This window comes from Nyctibius grandis, chromosome 29 (genome assembly GCF_013368605.1).
Source record: "Nyctibius grandis isolate bNycGra1 chromosome 29, bNycGra1.pri, whole genome shotgun sequence".
Taxonomy (NCBI): Eukaryota; Metazoa; Chordata; class Aves; order Nyctibiiformes; family Nyctibiidae; genus Nyctibius; species Nyctibius grandis.
The window spans coordinates 3,822,712-3,840,016 of record NC_090686.1 but is presented as its reverse complement, the minus strand read 5'-3'; the positions used below and the strand labels follow the sequence as shown (position 1 = coordinate 3,840,016).

General features: G+C 40.9%; 1 protein-coding gene across 3 annotated transcripts in view; it reads left to right on the top strand.

Annotated features, from left to right (window-relative positions):
* Window positions 1-16,090, top strand: part of EFCC1 (EF-hand and coiled-coil domain containing 1) — a 56,424-nt gene extending 40,334 nt beyond the window's left edge. Inside the window, exons 4-8 of one of the 3 annotated variants that reach the window (XM_068420008.1) lie at window positions 1,928-2,060; window positions 2,356-2,521; window positions 8,386-8,544; window positions 10,826-10,895; window positions 12,466-16,090. In XM_068420008.1, the coding sequence (XP_068276109.1) occupies window positions 1,928-2,060; window positions 2,356-2,521; window positions 8,386-8,544; window positions 10,826-10,895; window positions 12,466-12,599 (662 nt within the window). In that variant the 3' untranslated portion in view covers window positions 12,600-16,090. The remainder of the gene's footprint in view (window positions 1-1,927; window positions 2,061-2,355; window positions 2,522-8,385; window positions 8,545-10,825; window positions 10,896-12,465) is intronic. The other 2 variants (XM_068420009.1, XM_068420010.1) reach the window with 2 other exon arrangements.
* The last annotated feature ends 1,215 nt before the right edge of the window (window positions 16,091-17,305 follow it).

Here is a 17,305-nt window from a genome sequence, read left to right as displayed (position 1 = left end):
ACACATTCAATCAGAGCAGAGGACATTCACATGTGTAGGGGGAAGAAGGAAAAAAAAGGCATTACAAGTGTCTTGGATATCTTAGCATGAAGAGCACTCCAGATTCACATGCCTCTTCCTCCATTTTTAAAAACCTAATCTGAGTGTCTGCTATACCAGATGCTGCAATTATTTTACTGGATCAAACATACCAGTTTGAAGCTCTTCAAGGAATCCAGTGTTGTGCGATCAGTTCTCATGGCTGCCACAGCAGTTGTAAACTCTGGTCGTTATCCCTCTGAACTCCTGTGGCAAGAAAATAAATGATGACAGAAAAAGTTCACTGCTAATGTAACACAGATTGGAAATAGAAAGTCTCTAGAAAGTTGTGGGGTTTGTTTTGTTTTGGCTGTGCACACAGCCTCACAGAAAGAAAGCACTTCTAATAAATTAGTTTGTACAGCATAAGGATTGCCATGAAAACGCAGACATTCATTATTCATTCACTAATTAAAGAGCAATAATGCATGCAACCAGGCTTTGTTCCTGTGTAGGCAATAAATTATGGAACATGACAACCTATAAATTAGGCCCACTGAATGCTACTGGAATGAAGATTGCATTAACAAACACATGCCGAGTGTTAACCAAAAGGAAAGAGAAACCAGGCCCTGTTTCCTTTGTTGCTGGCAGTAGACCCGAGAGGGAATTAACCACCCCACAGACAGCGGTGGGACACGGCTGCCCTTTGAGGGGACCCTGCCAACAAGGCGGGTGGCAGCCACTGCCTGCTGCCAGGGGCTCGGGCTGACTGCACAGCAGCCCTTCTAGCAGCCACGACTGACACGGTATTTTAGCCTGAACTGCAGGTGCTTGTGTCCTTGAGACAGAACATCCTTCACCTGAGAGTCTCTGCTGGGTGATGCATCCCCTTGAGCCCCCTTCCCTGTGCTGGAGGAACTAAACATGCACAACACTGGTAACGCTCCCTACGGGCAAACGGGTTTCAATGTTTGAAGAAATAACAGCATTTGACTTGATCCCTCTGTTAGAATTCATTAAACCTGTTCAATTAACTGACAGTGATTAAGGTAAATAATTATAAAATTTAAAATCATGTTGACATTGCCTTAACCTGATATCAACTCAAAATAAATGTTCAGAATAAAGATGTGACCAGCACTTTTCATGTACTCACTGTTTCAAAAGACTCCCTAGAAGTTACAAGCATCATAATAACCCTCTAAGCACCAGTAACATCTTCTTGTGATAAAAAGGAGTTAAATGCAATAGCTTTTTTAAGGTACAGCTAAAAATTATTGAAATGTTACTGTAATAGTATATGTATATTGCAGACAGCTCATTTATAATTTATTTGGCATGTGAGGAGACATTAGATTTAGGTTAAGAGAGATATAACTAAACACTAGGTAGCTATGCATCTAATATTACATTTATATATTACAAAACACAGTAAGGGAATGAATTAGAGAACATTTCTATCAAATTCCTGCACTCTGAATACATCTTCAGCTGATACAATGGCTATGCAAAAAAATCTTACACAGTACAAAGGTTTCTCATTCTTCTTGAAAAGTGTATATTCAATTGTATATGTGAACAGTGATCGCCCCCCCAATAACACACTGATCCTTCACACTTATCCTTACATTATAGTTACTTAAAGAAGAGAATTGAAGTGAAATAGCTACAGGTTACCTGCAAGAGAGTGCTGAAGTAGTCAAGACTCTTAAAATAACAGTCTTTGCTGAGGCTCCCTTGCCTTAGCTTTAAAGCCCCTGTCCATGGACGCTGAAGGACCCTGCTTTGTGTTTCACTGGGGTTTTTAAAACCTCACTTCTTTCTGCCTCAGGAGTTTCAGTTGCCACAGCTGCAGCTCATGGGGGTTATTGCTTTGTTGCTAAGGGGTTGTTGGTTTCTCGAGCAGAGGATCAGCTGTTCCGCTCTGTGGAGGGCCAGGCAGCCTCTGATGAGGAGGAGGAGAAGTGGGCCGGAGACCAGCCATCCCAGGTGGACCAAATGAAGAAAATACTGGCCAAGCTCCCTTGCTGTGGCAGCGGGTAGGTTTCCGAGGTTAATGCTGTTTGGGCCCTTTGCAAAGATTAGTTCATGACCTGAAAGCACCGTGGCTTCAGTAATAAGCAGAAACACTATACAGCAAAACCAGCAGGCCCCTTTGCCCATGCTTCACAGCTCATGGGAAACAACATGCTGGGTGTTCCCACCTAACCCTCATCAGTGTCAGCTAGGACACTAATTTCTGATCTCTGCTGCCAAGAAAACTGGCTTTTACAAACATAGACCTTCATCATGAGGTTTCACTGGCTTTTTTTTTTTTTTTTGATGTATATATAGATGTGATGAAAAAATGTGGAAAAAGCTGATGTCTTACTTGGAGACCACCAATACTGATGGCTACGACACAGCCCCTGCGGAGCTCACAGAGAGGATCACACAGCTAACTGAACAGCTTGAGCTTAAAGGGCATGAAGTGAAAAAACTGGAAACAAACATGGAAGAGGTAACAGGTGCCAAGCAGAGTGTGGAAGAGTTATTTATCTATCTTTAAGTAGCTGCATTAATATATGCATTTATATTTTATTCTGGCCATTCTGCGCTCCATTGTTGATGTTTCTCACTGTGCCGTTAGTTTCTCAGCTCAAACATCTCATGCTTTCCTGTAACACCCACATTTCTAGTCTGGTTCCTACCTGAACCTGCATTTGTTTGGAGGATGAGATGTACACTAGCCACAGTCAGACCCAGGCTCTTCAAATACTCTCCTGTAGTTAAATGGTTTAAGATGTTCACTGCTGCCGTGTTTGGGATTGATACCACTGCAGGTCAAAGAGCTGCACATTAACCACAGGGTTACTGTAGGCAGCTCTCTGCGGTTCCTCAGCGGTGGATGCAACACTGCGTGTCCTAAGGCATCCAGCTCCTCTGGGAGCACAGTAACTTTTCAAGAAATCCCTCCAGCTGACTGAGATGCAGGGGCCCACCATTTTGGAATCCTTAAGAGGAAATAGTCCAGTTTGCTCTGGCTGATTCTCAAGTTTAAACCAATATATTTATAAATAAAAAGAATTAGTTATCAGGCTTAGCAGCATGTTCAGCTTTCCCTCAGCAGAGGTTATCACCACAGTAGTTAACAGCCTCAGAGCAGTACCCTTGTAGTCCCATGTGATCCTACTATTTAAATGCTGCAAACTTCAGCCACTGATGGACATAGATTGAAATGCTACCAACCTTTCTGTGAAACAAAAATAGTGCATCATACGCACTGCTTTGGTCTGCTTTGCCTTACAGGTTCAGTGAATGCTTGTTCAATATTTTATACCCCTTCTTTAAACTGAGTGTAATGACTTCAGTAGTTCTGGAAGGAATATATTAATCAGTAACTATTTAAAGTGAGTAGAATATTTAACTTCTTTGCATGTTGCCATCCTTTGATTTTTATCAGTATTTCATACCATTTTTCCCCTGACTAAATTAAATGAAAGAGTTCACTTGTGAGGAAAAAATTGGAAAGCAGAATAAAATCATACTTGTGTCTTACACAATTTAGAGTAGTCAATGACAATTTATTCCTGTAATACTCCTTAGAGCAACACAGTTCCTTCTATACTGCTTAACATCTGCCCACATAAAAAACTACATTTTATTCTTTTACCTACAGGAAGGATCTACTGGCACAGGAACTACCTTCCTGTAGGTAGTGTCAGTATCTTCTTTTTTTCCATTCAGAGGCTCTCATCTTCTTCTGCAATATCATATTGCCTTCTTTTTAGTCTCTGCTGATAGATATTAGTTCTGTGCACCTTGTTCAGAAATGTGCCATTGTCAACAGATTAATAAACAAATTCCAGGACAAAAATGGAATCTGTTGCTCTTGATTTAAAGACAAGCAGGGAGGTGAATAAGACAAGAGTGCCAACTCACTGCGACGTGAATTTAAAATCAGTAGGATGAATCATTTTGAGCCTGTTAGAAATTTATTCTTAAACCCTCTTACTTTTATTTAGCCAGTATTTATATCTTGTGTGCGGTTATAGGTATTTTTTTGATGCTACAAACCAGACAGACAAGTAATAAGTAATTCCTTTCCAAAAGGTGACTGTTCCTGTAATCAACACAAAGCAAATTGGAAGACTGAGAAATGCTCTCTCCCATCTAACTTGTAAACAAATATATGGGCTTAATAAATAAACCACCAAGAATGCTTCCTCTGGTGACCTGACAAAGCTACCTTATACATTGCTCTGTATACTTCTATTTGGACCTGCTCAATGCTGAAAATTAGACAAGTAACAACAAAGCTAACACGTAACGAACTCCGCAGGCAGGCGAAGAGCAACACTCTCAAATACCAATTAATAGCTGCTTCAGTCTAAGACTGTAAAACCAGGGGATAAAAGAATTCTGAAATTTGTCATGCCTAGAAAGTTCTGCTGTCCAACAACCGAACACTTAAAAATAGTTTCTACTGAAGACAGGGTGATGAAGGTGTCAGGACCTGGCGATAATAGATGGAGAAAACATGAGTGAATTCTAAAAATAAAGTGATATGCTGCCAAGTGTAGTGTTGCGAAGAAATGCCATTGATTTTCCATAAAAGACTGCATACAAACTGTCAGCTTAATTAAAAAGACAATTAGTTTATGACCTGCCATACAGGGTCAAATGAAAAGTTATATCACGCGCCTGATGGCAAGCAGCAGTTACTTAGAGAAAAGCAATGAGAAACAGTACAGAGGATTTTCCTCTTGGGATTGCTCACCTGGTTCCCAGTTCACTAGGGACAGACACATCTTGAACTGGAGGCTGCATGGAGTGTCATGTTTAATGGCCAGTAGTGGAGCTATTTACCAAGAATTTACCTTTCCTTTCTTTAAAGCTAGTGATGCTTTTGGGATCTCAGGGCAAGGACTCCCATACACTAGTTAGAAAGGAAGAGGTTTTGAGGATTTGTTTTTGTTAGCTTTGAATCTGCTGCCTGAGCATCGCTGTCACCTCGTTTTTGTGCCTGGGAAACAGCAAATGATCTGTCCCTCATTATCTTACAGGCTTTTACCACCAGAAATACTGCCTCAGTTATCACCATGCCTAGTCTGCCTCAGCTCTCTTGGGATAGAAACCATTACTTACTTCTGTTATTCTATTTTATTCTTCCATGTACTTTTCAAGCTCTATTACCCTTTTTGAGTGAGAAGAACTGAAAATGTGCTCAGTATTCAAATGCAAGCCCTTCACAGCATAACCATAGTTTCTGTTTTGTCCCTCCTCCATTACAGTTCCTATCAATTTGCCTGACAGAATTACTGATGCTCTTGAGGTGATTTGCTGTTCCTCAGATCATCTCTGCAGCCTCTCTTAACAACTGGTGCTCCATTTGCCACCCTCCAGTCCTTTGAGGGGGAAATGATTTAAAAGATAAGTTGCACAGCACAGTTCAGCACTTCATTCTGCCGTTATGTTGCTGTTTTCTTCCCTTTTTGAAAATGTTTCTCAGGTTCATCGCTTGTAAAAATGGTTCTAATATGAGAGCCTCCTTAACTGCTGTAGAAAATACAATAGAATTCTTTTCTCTTACATTCCTTAAGGGATTTTTGCATATTAATCATTCATTGTCCTAGAGGTATTTGTACACACTACTCCAGAGCTCAGATTTTCCCCATGGCATTCTCCCCCTTTTATAAGAGGGTCAGATATCAGCAGCTGACTTCTCAAAACTGCTGTTTGGCAAGGTAGTATTTCCATTTCACAAACAAGGCACAGGTCCAAAATCAGGCTTTGCTGAGGGACTTTGACAGAACTAAGAACAAAACCCACTCCTCCGAGCCCTGTGACTTAACGACTGACCATCCCTCCCCAGTGTCTAGGTTTTAAAAATAGCTTATGCTTAACTATCATCATTATCTTATTGCAAATGTTAAGGTAACAACAGGTGCTAGATGTAAGCCAGCTAGGGAAAAGAATTTGGGAGAATGTTTTAACGGTACACTGACCCACTGCCTTCAGGCACAATAAGACAAAAAATGCACATCCATATGTATAAATGAAACAAAGGTATGGGGAAACTACCATCCTTATAGATGGCAAGGTGGCTGTTAAGGTATGACTGCTGTGGAAAGCAGTTTACTAGCTGTAGCACAGGAAATACAAACAAAAAGGGCTTTGTAGGAGCAGTCAAAATGAAGAGGGGAAAGAGGCAGCAGTAGCAACAAATGCTGTGTCCAAATATCCCTCGTGGCACTCTCGGCTCAGCACAGTGCCTGTGCTGTCTGTACAAACTAAGCAGCTGGTCATGACACTGGACAGCTGTGGAGAGCTCGAGTGGCAAGCGAAGAGAAAAGTTTGTACTTCTCCTATTCATGTTTGTATGAGCCCCACTGCACTGCTACAGCCTTTCACAGCACCCAGCAGAGGACAGAGCAGTCCCTGTGCGCTTTCCAAGAACGGCAGCTTTGCCAGCGTGACTACAGCAGCAGCTAAAGGCAGCAGACAAGTGATGTGAGGGGTGCAGGGGCCTGACAGCGTGCAGGACCGGGATAGGTGGGCACCCGTTGTGAATTTCCATGAGCATCTGTCTAATTGCGTATTGGGAAAGTCTGTTTTACACTTAAAAATAATGACATTTTTACCTCTCTGTTGTTTGATGTGACACTGCTTCAGCTGTACAGGGGAACACAACTACTTCACGTGTTTGGTACACATCTGTGCCAGGTGGTGTTTACAATGCGGAGGCAATCTGCAATATAATGAAAGAAACCACATGTTTAATTCATTGAAGCCCTCCCGCGGCCTCTGGAGTATTTGTTCTGTCTCAGTCGGACTGCTGCCACATCGGTGGTAACAAAGTTGGCTCTCCCTGCAGGAAAATGTTAGTGTATTCATCTAAAAGGGGTGGTCAGACAGAGATGCTGGAATCATTGTTTGGCAGATGGACCAGATTAAGTGATCCAAACTTCTGTAGCTGTTGTACAGCTCAGAGGAGCTGGAGTGCCTCACAGGGCACTGATGGAGATCAGCCTGTTCCCTTTGCTCTCCATCTGATGGGGGAATAAGCGCCAATTAATACATACTTTAGCACTGCCAGAAACTAAGATGACTTTCTAGAAGGCTCAGGGTGGATCAGGGATTGTTTTCTTTTTTCACTCTGATGACACTTGTGTTTTAGGGAACTGAAGTTCCTTCCCATCTATTAAAATTCATTAGGATACAAATTTCCACCAAAAAAATCTATTAAATAGTGTGCATATTAAAGCCTTCAGCTTTTCTAGTTCACCTCTCTCCTTAGTTATTTCTAAAACTGCAATAAAGATAAAAGATGACAACGAAAAGGGATTAATAGAGCCAGCAAACTTGGCATTTACCCCACAATTTTGTTTCTCAGTGTAATATTAATAAATATATTTAGACTGTGTTTGCAACACGAAATTGCAAAAAATGTAACATTTCAGAATGCTGGGCACAGTAATCATTGAGAAATAAATTTACTTCTATTAATAAACCTGAAATCTGTCAGTGCTCTCTAAGGTCCAAAATTAATATTTAAGTGACGTTTTCCAGGGGATGCTTTTCAGGCTCTTTTTAGCAACTTGGCCGTGTACCTGCAACAGGCCTGGCTCTGCGACAAGCAAAGATACTTCTGCAAATGGTGTGGAGCTTTGTAGTTCAAAATATGTCACTTACATTGTGCATTGAAACAAAAGCAACATTTCACGTCCTGAACAGGGAGGTCTGAGACAACTGGCAGGTCAGCTCGGCTTTGGAAGGTCCAGGGCTGAGGTCCTGCCCAGGATTTCTGTAGTGTTCAAAAGTCCTGTTGAATCTGGACCTTTTCTGTGCTTAGCTGCAAACCAGGGCTTCACCACGCAAGCATGACAGTGTTTTGCAAAACCAGAATCTTTTTTTTTTTCCTTAAGACACTTTTTCTTTTTTTAACCAAAATACTTAAAAGAAATTAGCTAATTACCTTCTTGTTTCACTGAATGTACAGATGATTGGTATGTAGGAGTTGCAAGACAAAAATATGACCATGTTGGTGACAGCACACAAATTAGTTATGCTTTATAGAGGACGACAGGAATGCAAAAGATTAGAAAACAGAAATAGTAATGCTGGTACTTAAAATTTCTAAATGATCTGTGCTTGCATCCAGTGTTGAATGAACTGCCATTATGTGCAAGAGCAAAGCACGCATTTCCTAGCAACTATTGATTCTTCACTTTGTGCAGTACATTATAGAAATGTTCTTCCTTTCAAAATAATCTTCTGGAGTGAACTGACATTTACCAGATAAGGGGGAAAAATTAGCTTTGCAATTATTGGGCAAGAAAGGGAAAAGCTGCAGTGCTTTTAATTTCCTGTGTCATTGTCCAGATGAAAGGCCCATTGCTAGGTGAGCTGCAGCGAAAGGCGGAGGAGACCGAATTGTTGAAGATGGAGCTGCAGATGTTGGAGACTGAGAGAGTTAGGCTGTCACTGGTGGAAGAAAAGCTCATGGATGTTTTACAGCTTCTTCAACAACTTCGAGACTTGGTATGGCAAGAAAGCAGTCCAGAGACTTAAAGCTGGTTTTGATAGTGTCCCTTCCCAACTAAAAAGCGTGGTCATACCTTCTGTTCAGTAGAAAGTCCTTTACACCAGGAAACCTTCTTGCATGTGTTTGCCCTGGGAACGGCCCAGTGATTGCAGAAAACTTTTAGACCCCTATGGCTGACTTTCTAAAAGAAGCCTAGAGATCTCCTTGGATCCAGATCTCCAAACTCTCATTATCATCTAAACAAAATTTTAGAGGAAACAAGGAAAACAAAAATGCTAGTAATCAGAAAGATTCTAGAAGATTCTTTTTCCTTCTAGAAAAGGACCTTTGTTTAACTGCATCCTACAGTGGCCCTGAGTCAGTATTAAAGGGATAAAACTGCTTCCTATATATCAAGAAGGTATTTTCCGTGAGAACTTTCTAAACCCAATTAATAATCTAAACATGGAATTATAAAAGCTGATGTAATAACATCCCAGAAATGTGTGGCCCCTATGGCAGTTCAGTCCTTGAGAAAATAAGTTTAAATCTCCTGCTTGGGAATGATAATGGTAAGGGCTGGCCGAAAGACAGGCGAGTTGGATAATCTGCACAACACGGAGTACGTTGGGAGCTAATTCCTTTGAGAATGACCGAGGGTTCTCCTCAGTTGCCAGCAAAGCCCTGCCTAATCTGCGTGAGATGAGAATGCTTCCTCAGGTGATCACTTTACTTTGTTTGAAGTACGCTCGTGCTCCTCTGATGACTCTAGGGAACAAGTGCAATATCTCATAATTCGGTGACTTATTTTAGCACTTGACATGGAAATTCTACTTTCATGTTGCAAGTCTGACACATGCAGCAATAACAATCCAGTGAAGGATTAAACTAGTAAAGACTACACTGGCAACAAGCATCATAACCTTTTGTGTCAAGACTTCAACATGTCATTCACTGGTCAGTTGTATTACTGCAAGTCATTTCTGCTCAGGAGACAATCCATCACGCAATGTGCCATATCTCAGTGATCACAGCACTTAATGCTAATCACTGCTAGAAACATGCTGCCGCGTGCTGCCAGCTCCCATAGCACCACGACAGGCAACAACACTGTCAATGAACAAGAGAATTCCCAGCTTTCCCAGTAGAGTTTAGCAAGGGTCCCCTAAATCCCTGATGGGATATCCTTCAGGCAAAAGAAAGCTTATTCATCAGAAACTCTAGGTTTAGGTGTCACTTCCCCAGCACACTCACATTCATGTTTTAAATACCCCAAGCATATCATTTGCAACAGAATCTACCACAAAGCAATGACCGTCCAAAGGCAAATGCACACTCTGTTAGGACTATTAAAACCTCACACTGTGTTGCAGAGGTCATGTGTAATCCCAGCCCGCTGCAAACTGCTTTCCTCTACGCCCAGTCCCCACTGGGGCAGCCAAGCAGAAGGCAGATGAGCAGCGTCAGTCGGCAAGGCCAGCATTGCCTGGGCCGCTGGCAGGTACACCGTCATCCTTCCACAATAGCTTCCTTCTATTTTCACTTCTTGAAGTTTTAACGAGAACAACCTGTCCCTGCAGATATGAGCTCTCTAAGTGCTAATTAAACTGATTGCAAGACCATCTCCCAGAAAGCATGCATTAGTGTCTCGACAGCAAATTAAGAGAGTTTGTTTTTCCAGGCACATTACGTAATGTCCCAACAGATCCCTAATATAAAACTACCACTGAAAAAGACCATCCAAATCCTCAGTAGTTTTTCCAGTCCTCTCCCTTTGGCTGATGTTTATTACATCTCAACATGTGACTAGCAGTGGGCCTGCCCCATGCCCCATACGATCTCTTCTAATTTGTTGATACCTGAGGTGGTTCCCAATAGCTGGGTCTGAGGAGCCTCTTTCTGCGATCACACCCCAAAGTCTGTCCGTTCACCTCTCCACGCATGCCCAGCAGAGGACTGAACAACCTGGTGTTGTGCATGCCCTGCTTATACTCCTTCCCATCTAGATTTGTTTAGGCACACACTCTGGAAAATTCTGTTTTTTTCCCCTGAATAGCTGCAATTTCTCTTCCTACAGCCATATTAAAGCACTGGAGCCCTCCACAAACTGCTATTATTTGAGCAGTATTTAAGATAAAATGCTTGAAAATAAAGCCAATATGAGGTCTTGTGTTATCAGGATTCAGTTTTATTTTGTTTTAATTTTCAAATGCAAATACACTGCACATAGATTTTGTTGCATACATTTAAACTGGTGAAGGACATATTTGTACCATAATATTATTTTGTTTTTTAAAGAACATATCTAAGCGAGCCTTGGGGAAAATCTTGCTGAGCACTTTGGAATCCTGCCGTGAGCCCCAGCCTGGTAAGAAAATAAATCACGTATAAAGACCAAGAAGCATGAAAAGTGTCCTTTGATGAAGTGTCCTGATGAACAGATGAGTAGGAAAAAAAATATTTCAAATATTGGGGGACAGTCTAGGAAGAAAGTACTATGCAAGATTACGTATAGAAAGTGATGCTTTCTAGTCTGTGACACAACAGAAATAGGAACACATCCAGGGCTTTTTTTAGCCAAATTTTAATCAGAATGTGGCCTTAGGGGAACAATTCCATATCCCACTAAAGTCTGTAGGGCTTCATTGATATGACAAAGTGGAAAACATGACCAAGGATGTAAGGCACCTATTTATCAGGTTTGCTGTGCCACTACATGTTGTATTCCTCTGCTGCAACACAAACAAATATACAAAGCAGAATCTTTCTGTAAAGAAACCGGATCAAACCTGCACTCCTCTAATAATAGCCTTTTGTGTTCTTCTTATGAAAATTAAACTTGCAAACTCCTCTCCCTTGACAATGGTCTGATGTGCCAGAGCTGCTTTGTAGGAACCGTACAGGGATCACAGCCTGGAGGTTTAGATTTGATTACTTTGTTCCTATTAGCAGAGCATTGTACTTACCTTCAAGAAATGAACATCCTGTACCAAGCCTAAGAACATGGCTTGGAGGTGCTTTTAATAGGCAGACAATAGTCAAAGACAAGATGATAAAAGACTAGATGTGGCCTGAGGGTTTAATTTTGGAGAATATTATTAACAGGGATTTAGGGAGAATAACATACAAACCATTCTGGGTTTTGCAGTTTCAAAGCCTTGCTGTCACTAGTGTCCAGCAATTCAGGGCGCAGGCAGCCCAGAGCTAAGCTGTGCTGTTCCAGCATGGCTGCAGAGAAAGCAGGAGACCTTTGTTGGCTCCAGGACACCAACACAAATAGAAACCGTACCTGAGCCATAGGTCAAGTCATCTGGACAAGTGTCCAGAAGGTATTTACTACTTAGCCTGCGCTGGAACAGACTCCAAGTGATGCTGCTGAAACAAAGTACCTCCCTCTGTAACGGCAGCACAGCTCAGCTTCCTAAAATGGCACCCACAAGTGAAGTAACCCTGTGCAGCTCTCTGTCCATTCTGCATCACCATTGCCATGAGCAGCTCATCTTCTCTGCTTTCGATTTTCTGGCTGTGCACTTGGTATGACTTCAGCAGCTTTCCTAAGTCTTTGTAATCAAACATCTTCTTCCTCTTCGACAAGACTAAGTGGACGGTTGGATGAGCAACTCTTTATTGTGATATGAAACAGTCTTTGCTTACACAACTGATGATCTTTCGAGGTCCCTTCCAATCCCTAACTATGCAAGAACTCAAGTGAATGGGCAGTGAATGATCAAGAGAACCAGTAGGGAAAACAGTCCTTGAACCCAGTTCCACTCTCATTTTTGTAGGGACAGGAATTCATTATTTGGTCTCAAAATTTAGACATTTTATATTAATTTCCTGAAATAGCACCTATGAAGATGAGAGCTTGTGTTATGACTGTTAAACTGCAACTTTCCGTGTTTGTTCAAATTATAATGTTTGCAATTTTCTCTTCAAAGGAAAAGCCCACCCGTTTGAAGTGCTAGATGCTCTTCACCACGAGCTGACAGCCTGTGAACTCTTACAAAGCCAGCCCCTGGAGAAGGCGCAGAGTCACCAGTCCTTGTCTAACCCACTGGTCATCTCGTGCTGAGCAGCAGTGCCAACTACAACCCGCACGACCAGCCGAACAGCAGCCCTTGTTCATTCGAACGCATGACGAATTTGGCCACGATTTGGCCAATTCAACGGAGCTCAGTAATGGAGAAGGGTAACGGAACAGTTCAGCCGTGAAATCAACGGTGTGCTGCTTCTGGGAAGAGCGACAGTCCCTCAGCTGACATCAAAGCCCTCCCTTAGGTGAATGAGCGTTCACACGACGTGAGGATTACGTAGCAATGTGTCTCTGATGGAAGCGCAACCGTCCATGTCTGATGGCCCTGTAACCGTACTGGTTAACCAAATCAAAACTCTGCCAAATACACGGACCTGACCTATTTAGATTTACAGCCCTGGTTACACACTGGCTGGGCACAGTCTCCACCTTTTGTGCTCAGTTCAAAAGCAGAAGGCAGCCTGTTATCCCTGCCAAGTACACCGCTTCCTTAACATGCAGGTGACAAAATGACTGTATTATAAACGTACACGAGTGCGTGCCAGTAGTGCAAGTTTTAAGGACTCGTGTATAAAACGTGTTCGTGTGTGTCTGTATTTGTGATTCAATTATTCACCTTATTTAACTCCGAAGTTAGATTTGTTATTGCTCTGCTGAACTTTATATGTGTAATTATAGAGATGCCTTAGAAATCTCCAACAGTCTTTCCTGACAATAGTCATAGATTTTACATAAAATGTTAAATTTAACTGCTTGAAGAAGGTACAAAGCAATCTTGTTCCCAGGCTCTCAGGGAAAGGAAGGGTTGAAAAATTCACTTTGCAACAGCTGCCGTTGTCACATCAGCAAATGACACGTGCAGTACACAATTCGTTCTCTCATTTGACTTCCCTCAGTGCATCTGTAGAGACACAAAGCCAGGCCCCACTTGCAGAATGCTGGGCCTAATCATGGTGCTACGTAACATTTTAACCAGCAACAAAATAATTCCTGGGGGCAAAAGGTATAAAAAATAGGTTGCCTCCAAGATGCTTTTGCTGCTTCATTCAACTCTCAAACACAGAATCTAAAGAAGCAGAATCCTTAAATTATCCAACTGCATTTATGTTATTAAAAAGATGCACTGCAGATCTTTTAAGAATGTGAAATGATTTGCCTGAGGTAATGCCAGCAAGAAAATAAGAGCATTGAATTCAGAGCTGTGTGTATATGAATTTTTCCCATGAAAATGCTTTTCACACAGGAATAAGGTCTGTACCACAATGCAATCTGGGGAATAAGATTTCTAATCTGTTCTATTCGTAATACACTGTATAGCTTACACACACCTCCATCCAAAATTGGATACGTTACTTAGCATTTAGAGCCATGCTGGTAACAAAAATTTGCAATAGATATTTTCATTTCATTTTAGAGGAGAAAAAAAAAGGTGTTTTGCAAGCAATGGAACAAACTCTGTTCAATGGTGTTTTACCTGAGGTTTTTTTTCTGGTTTAACAGGAAGATTTTAAGAATAGGTATCTATTTTTAATGTAGATTTTTCATAAGAGAAATTAGACAGGACATATATACATAGTGCAATATTCACCCTGTCAGAAAGAAAACTGTATACTAATACTAAATATGTTACTAACATAATAGCAAGTGTTATATACTATTACTTAGTATATACTAAACTATATGCTAATATTATATACTACAAAAACTATACACTAAATGTGCAACAGATAAAAATTAAAATGAGCAGAAGTTAGTTCCCTGCTTGGGTTCATTTTCAAAAAGAAAAACCAAGAACAAGTATCAGCTTAGGTTTTGTGCAGCTCTCTCAGACTTCCCCAGGAATACTGTCTGTGTATAAAGAGAGAAAATACCAGCAAATCATTAAATAAGCACTATCTGTGTGTATAGTTAGCAGAAGAGATACTTCAGGAACAGGATTACAATGCAAGTACATACCTGATTATGGATACTCTCATGTGCTGCACGGTTCTTTCATCATTTCAATTAGTATTATTTACTGTATCCACTCGATATATACCTATACATGTGTATTTGTATTATATGTACTTATGCATACCTTAAGATTGCTATGCTAATTGTATACTTTTAGTATCTCTTTTACTACTGAGTTTCCACTTCACTTTCTAACATATTTCTAGAAATCTAGACCATTAAGTGAACTGATGTCCTCATGCCAAAATGGGGGAGGAGCGATGTAATCTGAGTTCTGCACAGTTTATCCAAGCAGCAGTTGAACTGTAACTGGAAACTACAAAATGTCGCTGAAAACCTAAACTGTGTTAAGGAAGATGCAAACAGTTGAGATAAAAGGAACCTTTTGTGAATGAATAAACAACATTTAACTGACACAAGAAGCAGCAAAATCGTATATTGCTGTTAGCTTCGAATACTGTAAAATTTTATTTCTTTAAGAAATGCCCGTATCAGAATCATTTTGGATACATCATCATATGCTGATTAACTTTTTAATAATAAAAGCTGATTATTTTAACTCCAAAAAGTAATTAATATGGAGCAAGTCAGACTTGCAGTATTTCCATAGAAGAATCTGTTCTTCAGGATGGATCAAGAAAGAGTCCTCAGTCAAATTCTTGCTGGAAATTAGAGGCAAAGCAAAGCACTGCACTGTGAAAGACCTTCTTTGGGGACCTTAAAATTGATTGGTTTCTTAAATGCTTTTACCTTAATGTTTTATACTGAGCCTGTCAGCAGTGTTGCTAAGGCTGCTAAATACTTCATATGAAGCTGTATAAATATGTGATTTTAAATCAATTTCATTGAGAAATTTCTAGTTCTGCCTAAAAAGCAGGTAGGCTTCCAGTTTGATTTACTATGTGGGACATGTTCAAATGAGTCTGCACAGCAATCCTGGGAAGCAAACCCAAATCTCTAGGTTTTCTTAAAGACCTAGCTCCTTACGTCAAGTGATTACTGCAGATTTCAGCTACCTTTTTTTGTCTTTTTTTAATTTCTTGCCTTTTGAGTATTGGAATTTTTCCCAGATAAACAGCAAACTGAAATATCTAATCAAGTCTCATTAACAGCTTCACCATATTTCAAACAATAATGTAGGAGCAGTTAATACCCGCACTGTTGACTGCATAACAAACTCCTTTGAACAACTGGAGCAGTCCTCCCGGTCACATACTCTGCAAGTGCTCATCTAGCACATACAAGATCGTAGATCTGCACAAACTAGTACTTCACACTACAGGGAACATATACCAAGGTTAAACTGACTTTGTGAGAAAAATTTCCTTGCATCTTGACTGCTCAGTAAAGAAAAAAAATCACAGAAAGAGTGCACGTGCTATGAACATAACAAGTGCAATTGCCCATCTAAACTTTTGCGTGAGCAGGCAAAGGCCATCAGAACATGCCTTCCCAACATTTCTTTGTGCAGTAGGAAAACCAGTTTGAGGAGTACATGTGACATGTTACCGGGGGGAAACCAGGGCCCTGCTGTACAGCTTCCAACTGGTAGGGGTTACTTAGGTCTTGTCTGTAGAAGGGACCTGCACTACTTGGATTTTCAGTTAGAAAGCCAATGGGCCTCTATAAAAGGGCTAAAGCAACCTAATTATGCTGGCTTTGAGGCACTCTGGTTGAACTCTAGCCTTATACCATGCTTGAGATTTTATCCCCTCCCCAGCATGCTCATTCCTCATTCTAGCAGGCTTTTATTTTTTTTCTCAAGAATAATTCCATTCTTACAGAAAGGACAGTTTGTTTCATCCCAGTTGTATCTGCTGGGGACTCCCAAATGAAAGGAAGGGACCTTAAAGACCATCTAGTGCCAACCCGCTGCCATGGACAGGGACACCTTCCACCAGACCAGGTTGCTCCAAGCCCCATCCAACCTGGCCTTGAACACTGCCAGGGAGGGGGCAGCCACAGCTTCTCTGGGCAACCTGGGCCAGGGTCTCACCACCCTCACAGGAAAGAATTTTTTCCTAATATCTAATCTAAATCTCCCCTCTTTCAGTTTAAAACCGTTACTCCTCGTACTATCACTCCATGCCCTTGCAATAAGATTTGACATCATTCTCAAACGACTTTCTCCTCCCAATGCCCTCCTCACTTACCGTTTGGCATATTTCTCTCTGGGATAACCTGAGGTTCTGCACACTTCTAGCACAAGTTACATTTTTCAAGGAGAGTTTCTTCCTCCCATTATTTTTTACTTTATGTGAGGTAATAACTATTAGTAAATTAAAGTCCACCTGATATATAAAGCTATTCAATTGTCCAATTTATTTTCTTTGAAGCTCTCTCTGAAGTGCCCGGCAGTGACCACTCGTCACAGATGTTACACTGATTCATAAAACTTTTGCACCAAATCAGATGGCATTTGTACACTCTTTTGGAAGAAAAAAATCCTTGGCACCGGTATGTTTAAATTTGCTGAATTTGTCGGAATTAAATCTCCTCTCTTTCATGATACTGTCCATTAATCTGCTACATGGTACATTGCAGTGATGAAAGCCTGGTTAGATTTCATTCTTTGTTTCTATCTTACTGTTAAGAAGGGAACAGTTTCAAACAGTGCTGCGTAAAATAGAATTGCTTGGTGTGAGAGAATGACAATAAACTTTCACAGCATGTGTGTGACACATCGCATTACCAGCCAAAGGCTTTCCCTTAGATTTGTAATTTCATGGAGTTTAAGACACTGAATCCCTTAATATTTACATTATCTTATTTGCTTAATAATTTTATGTATA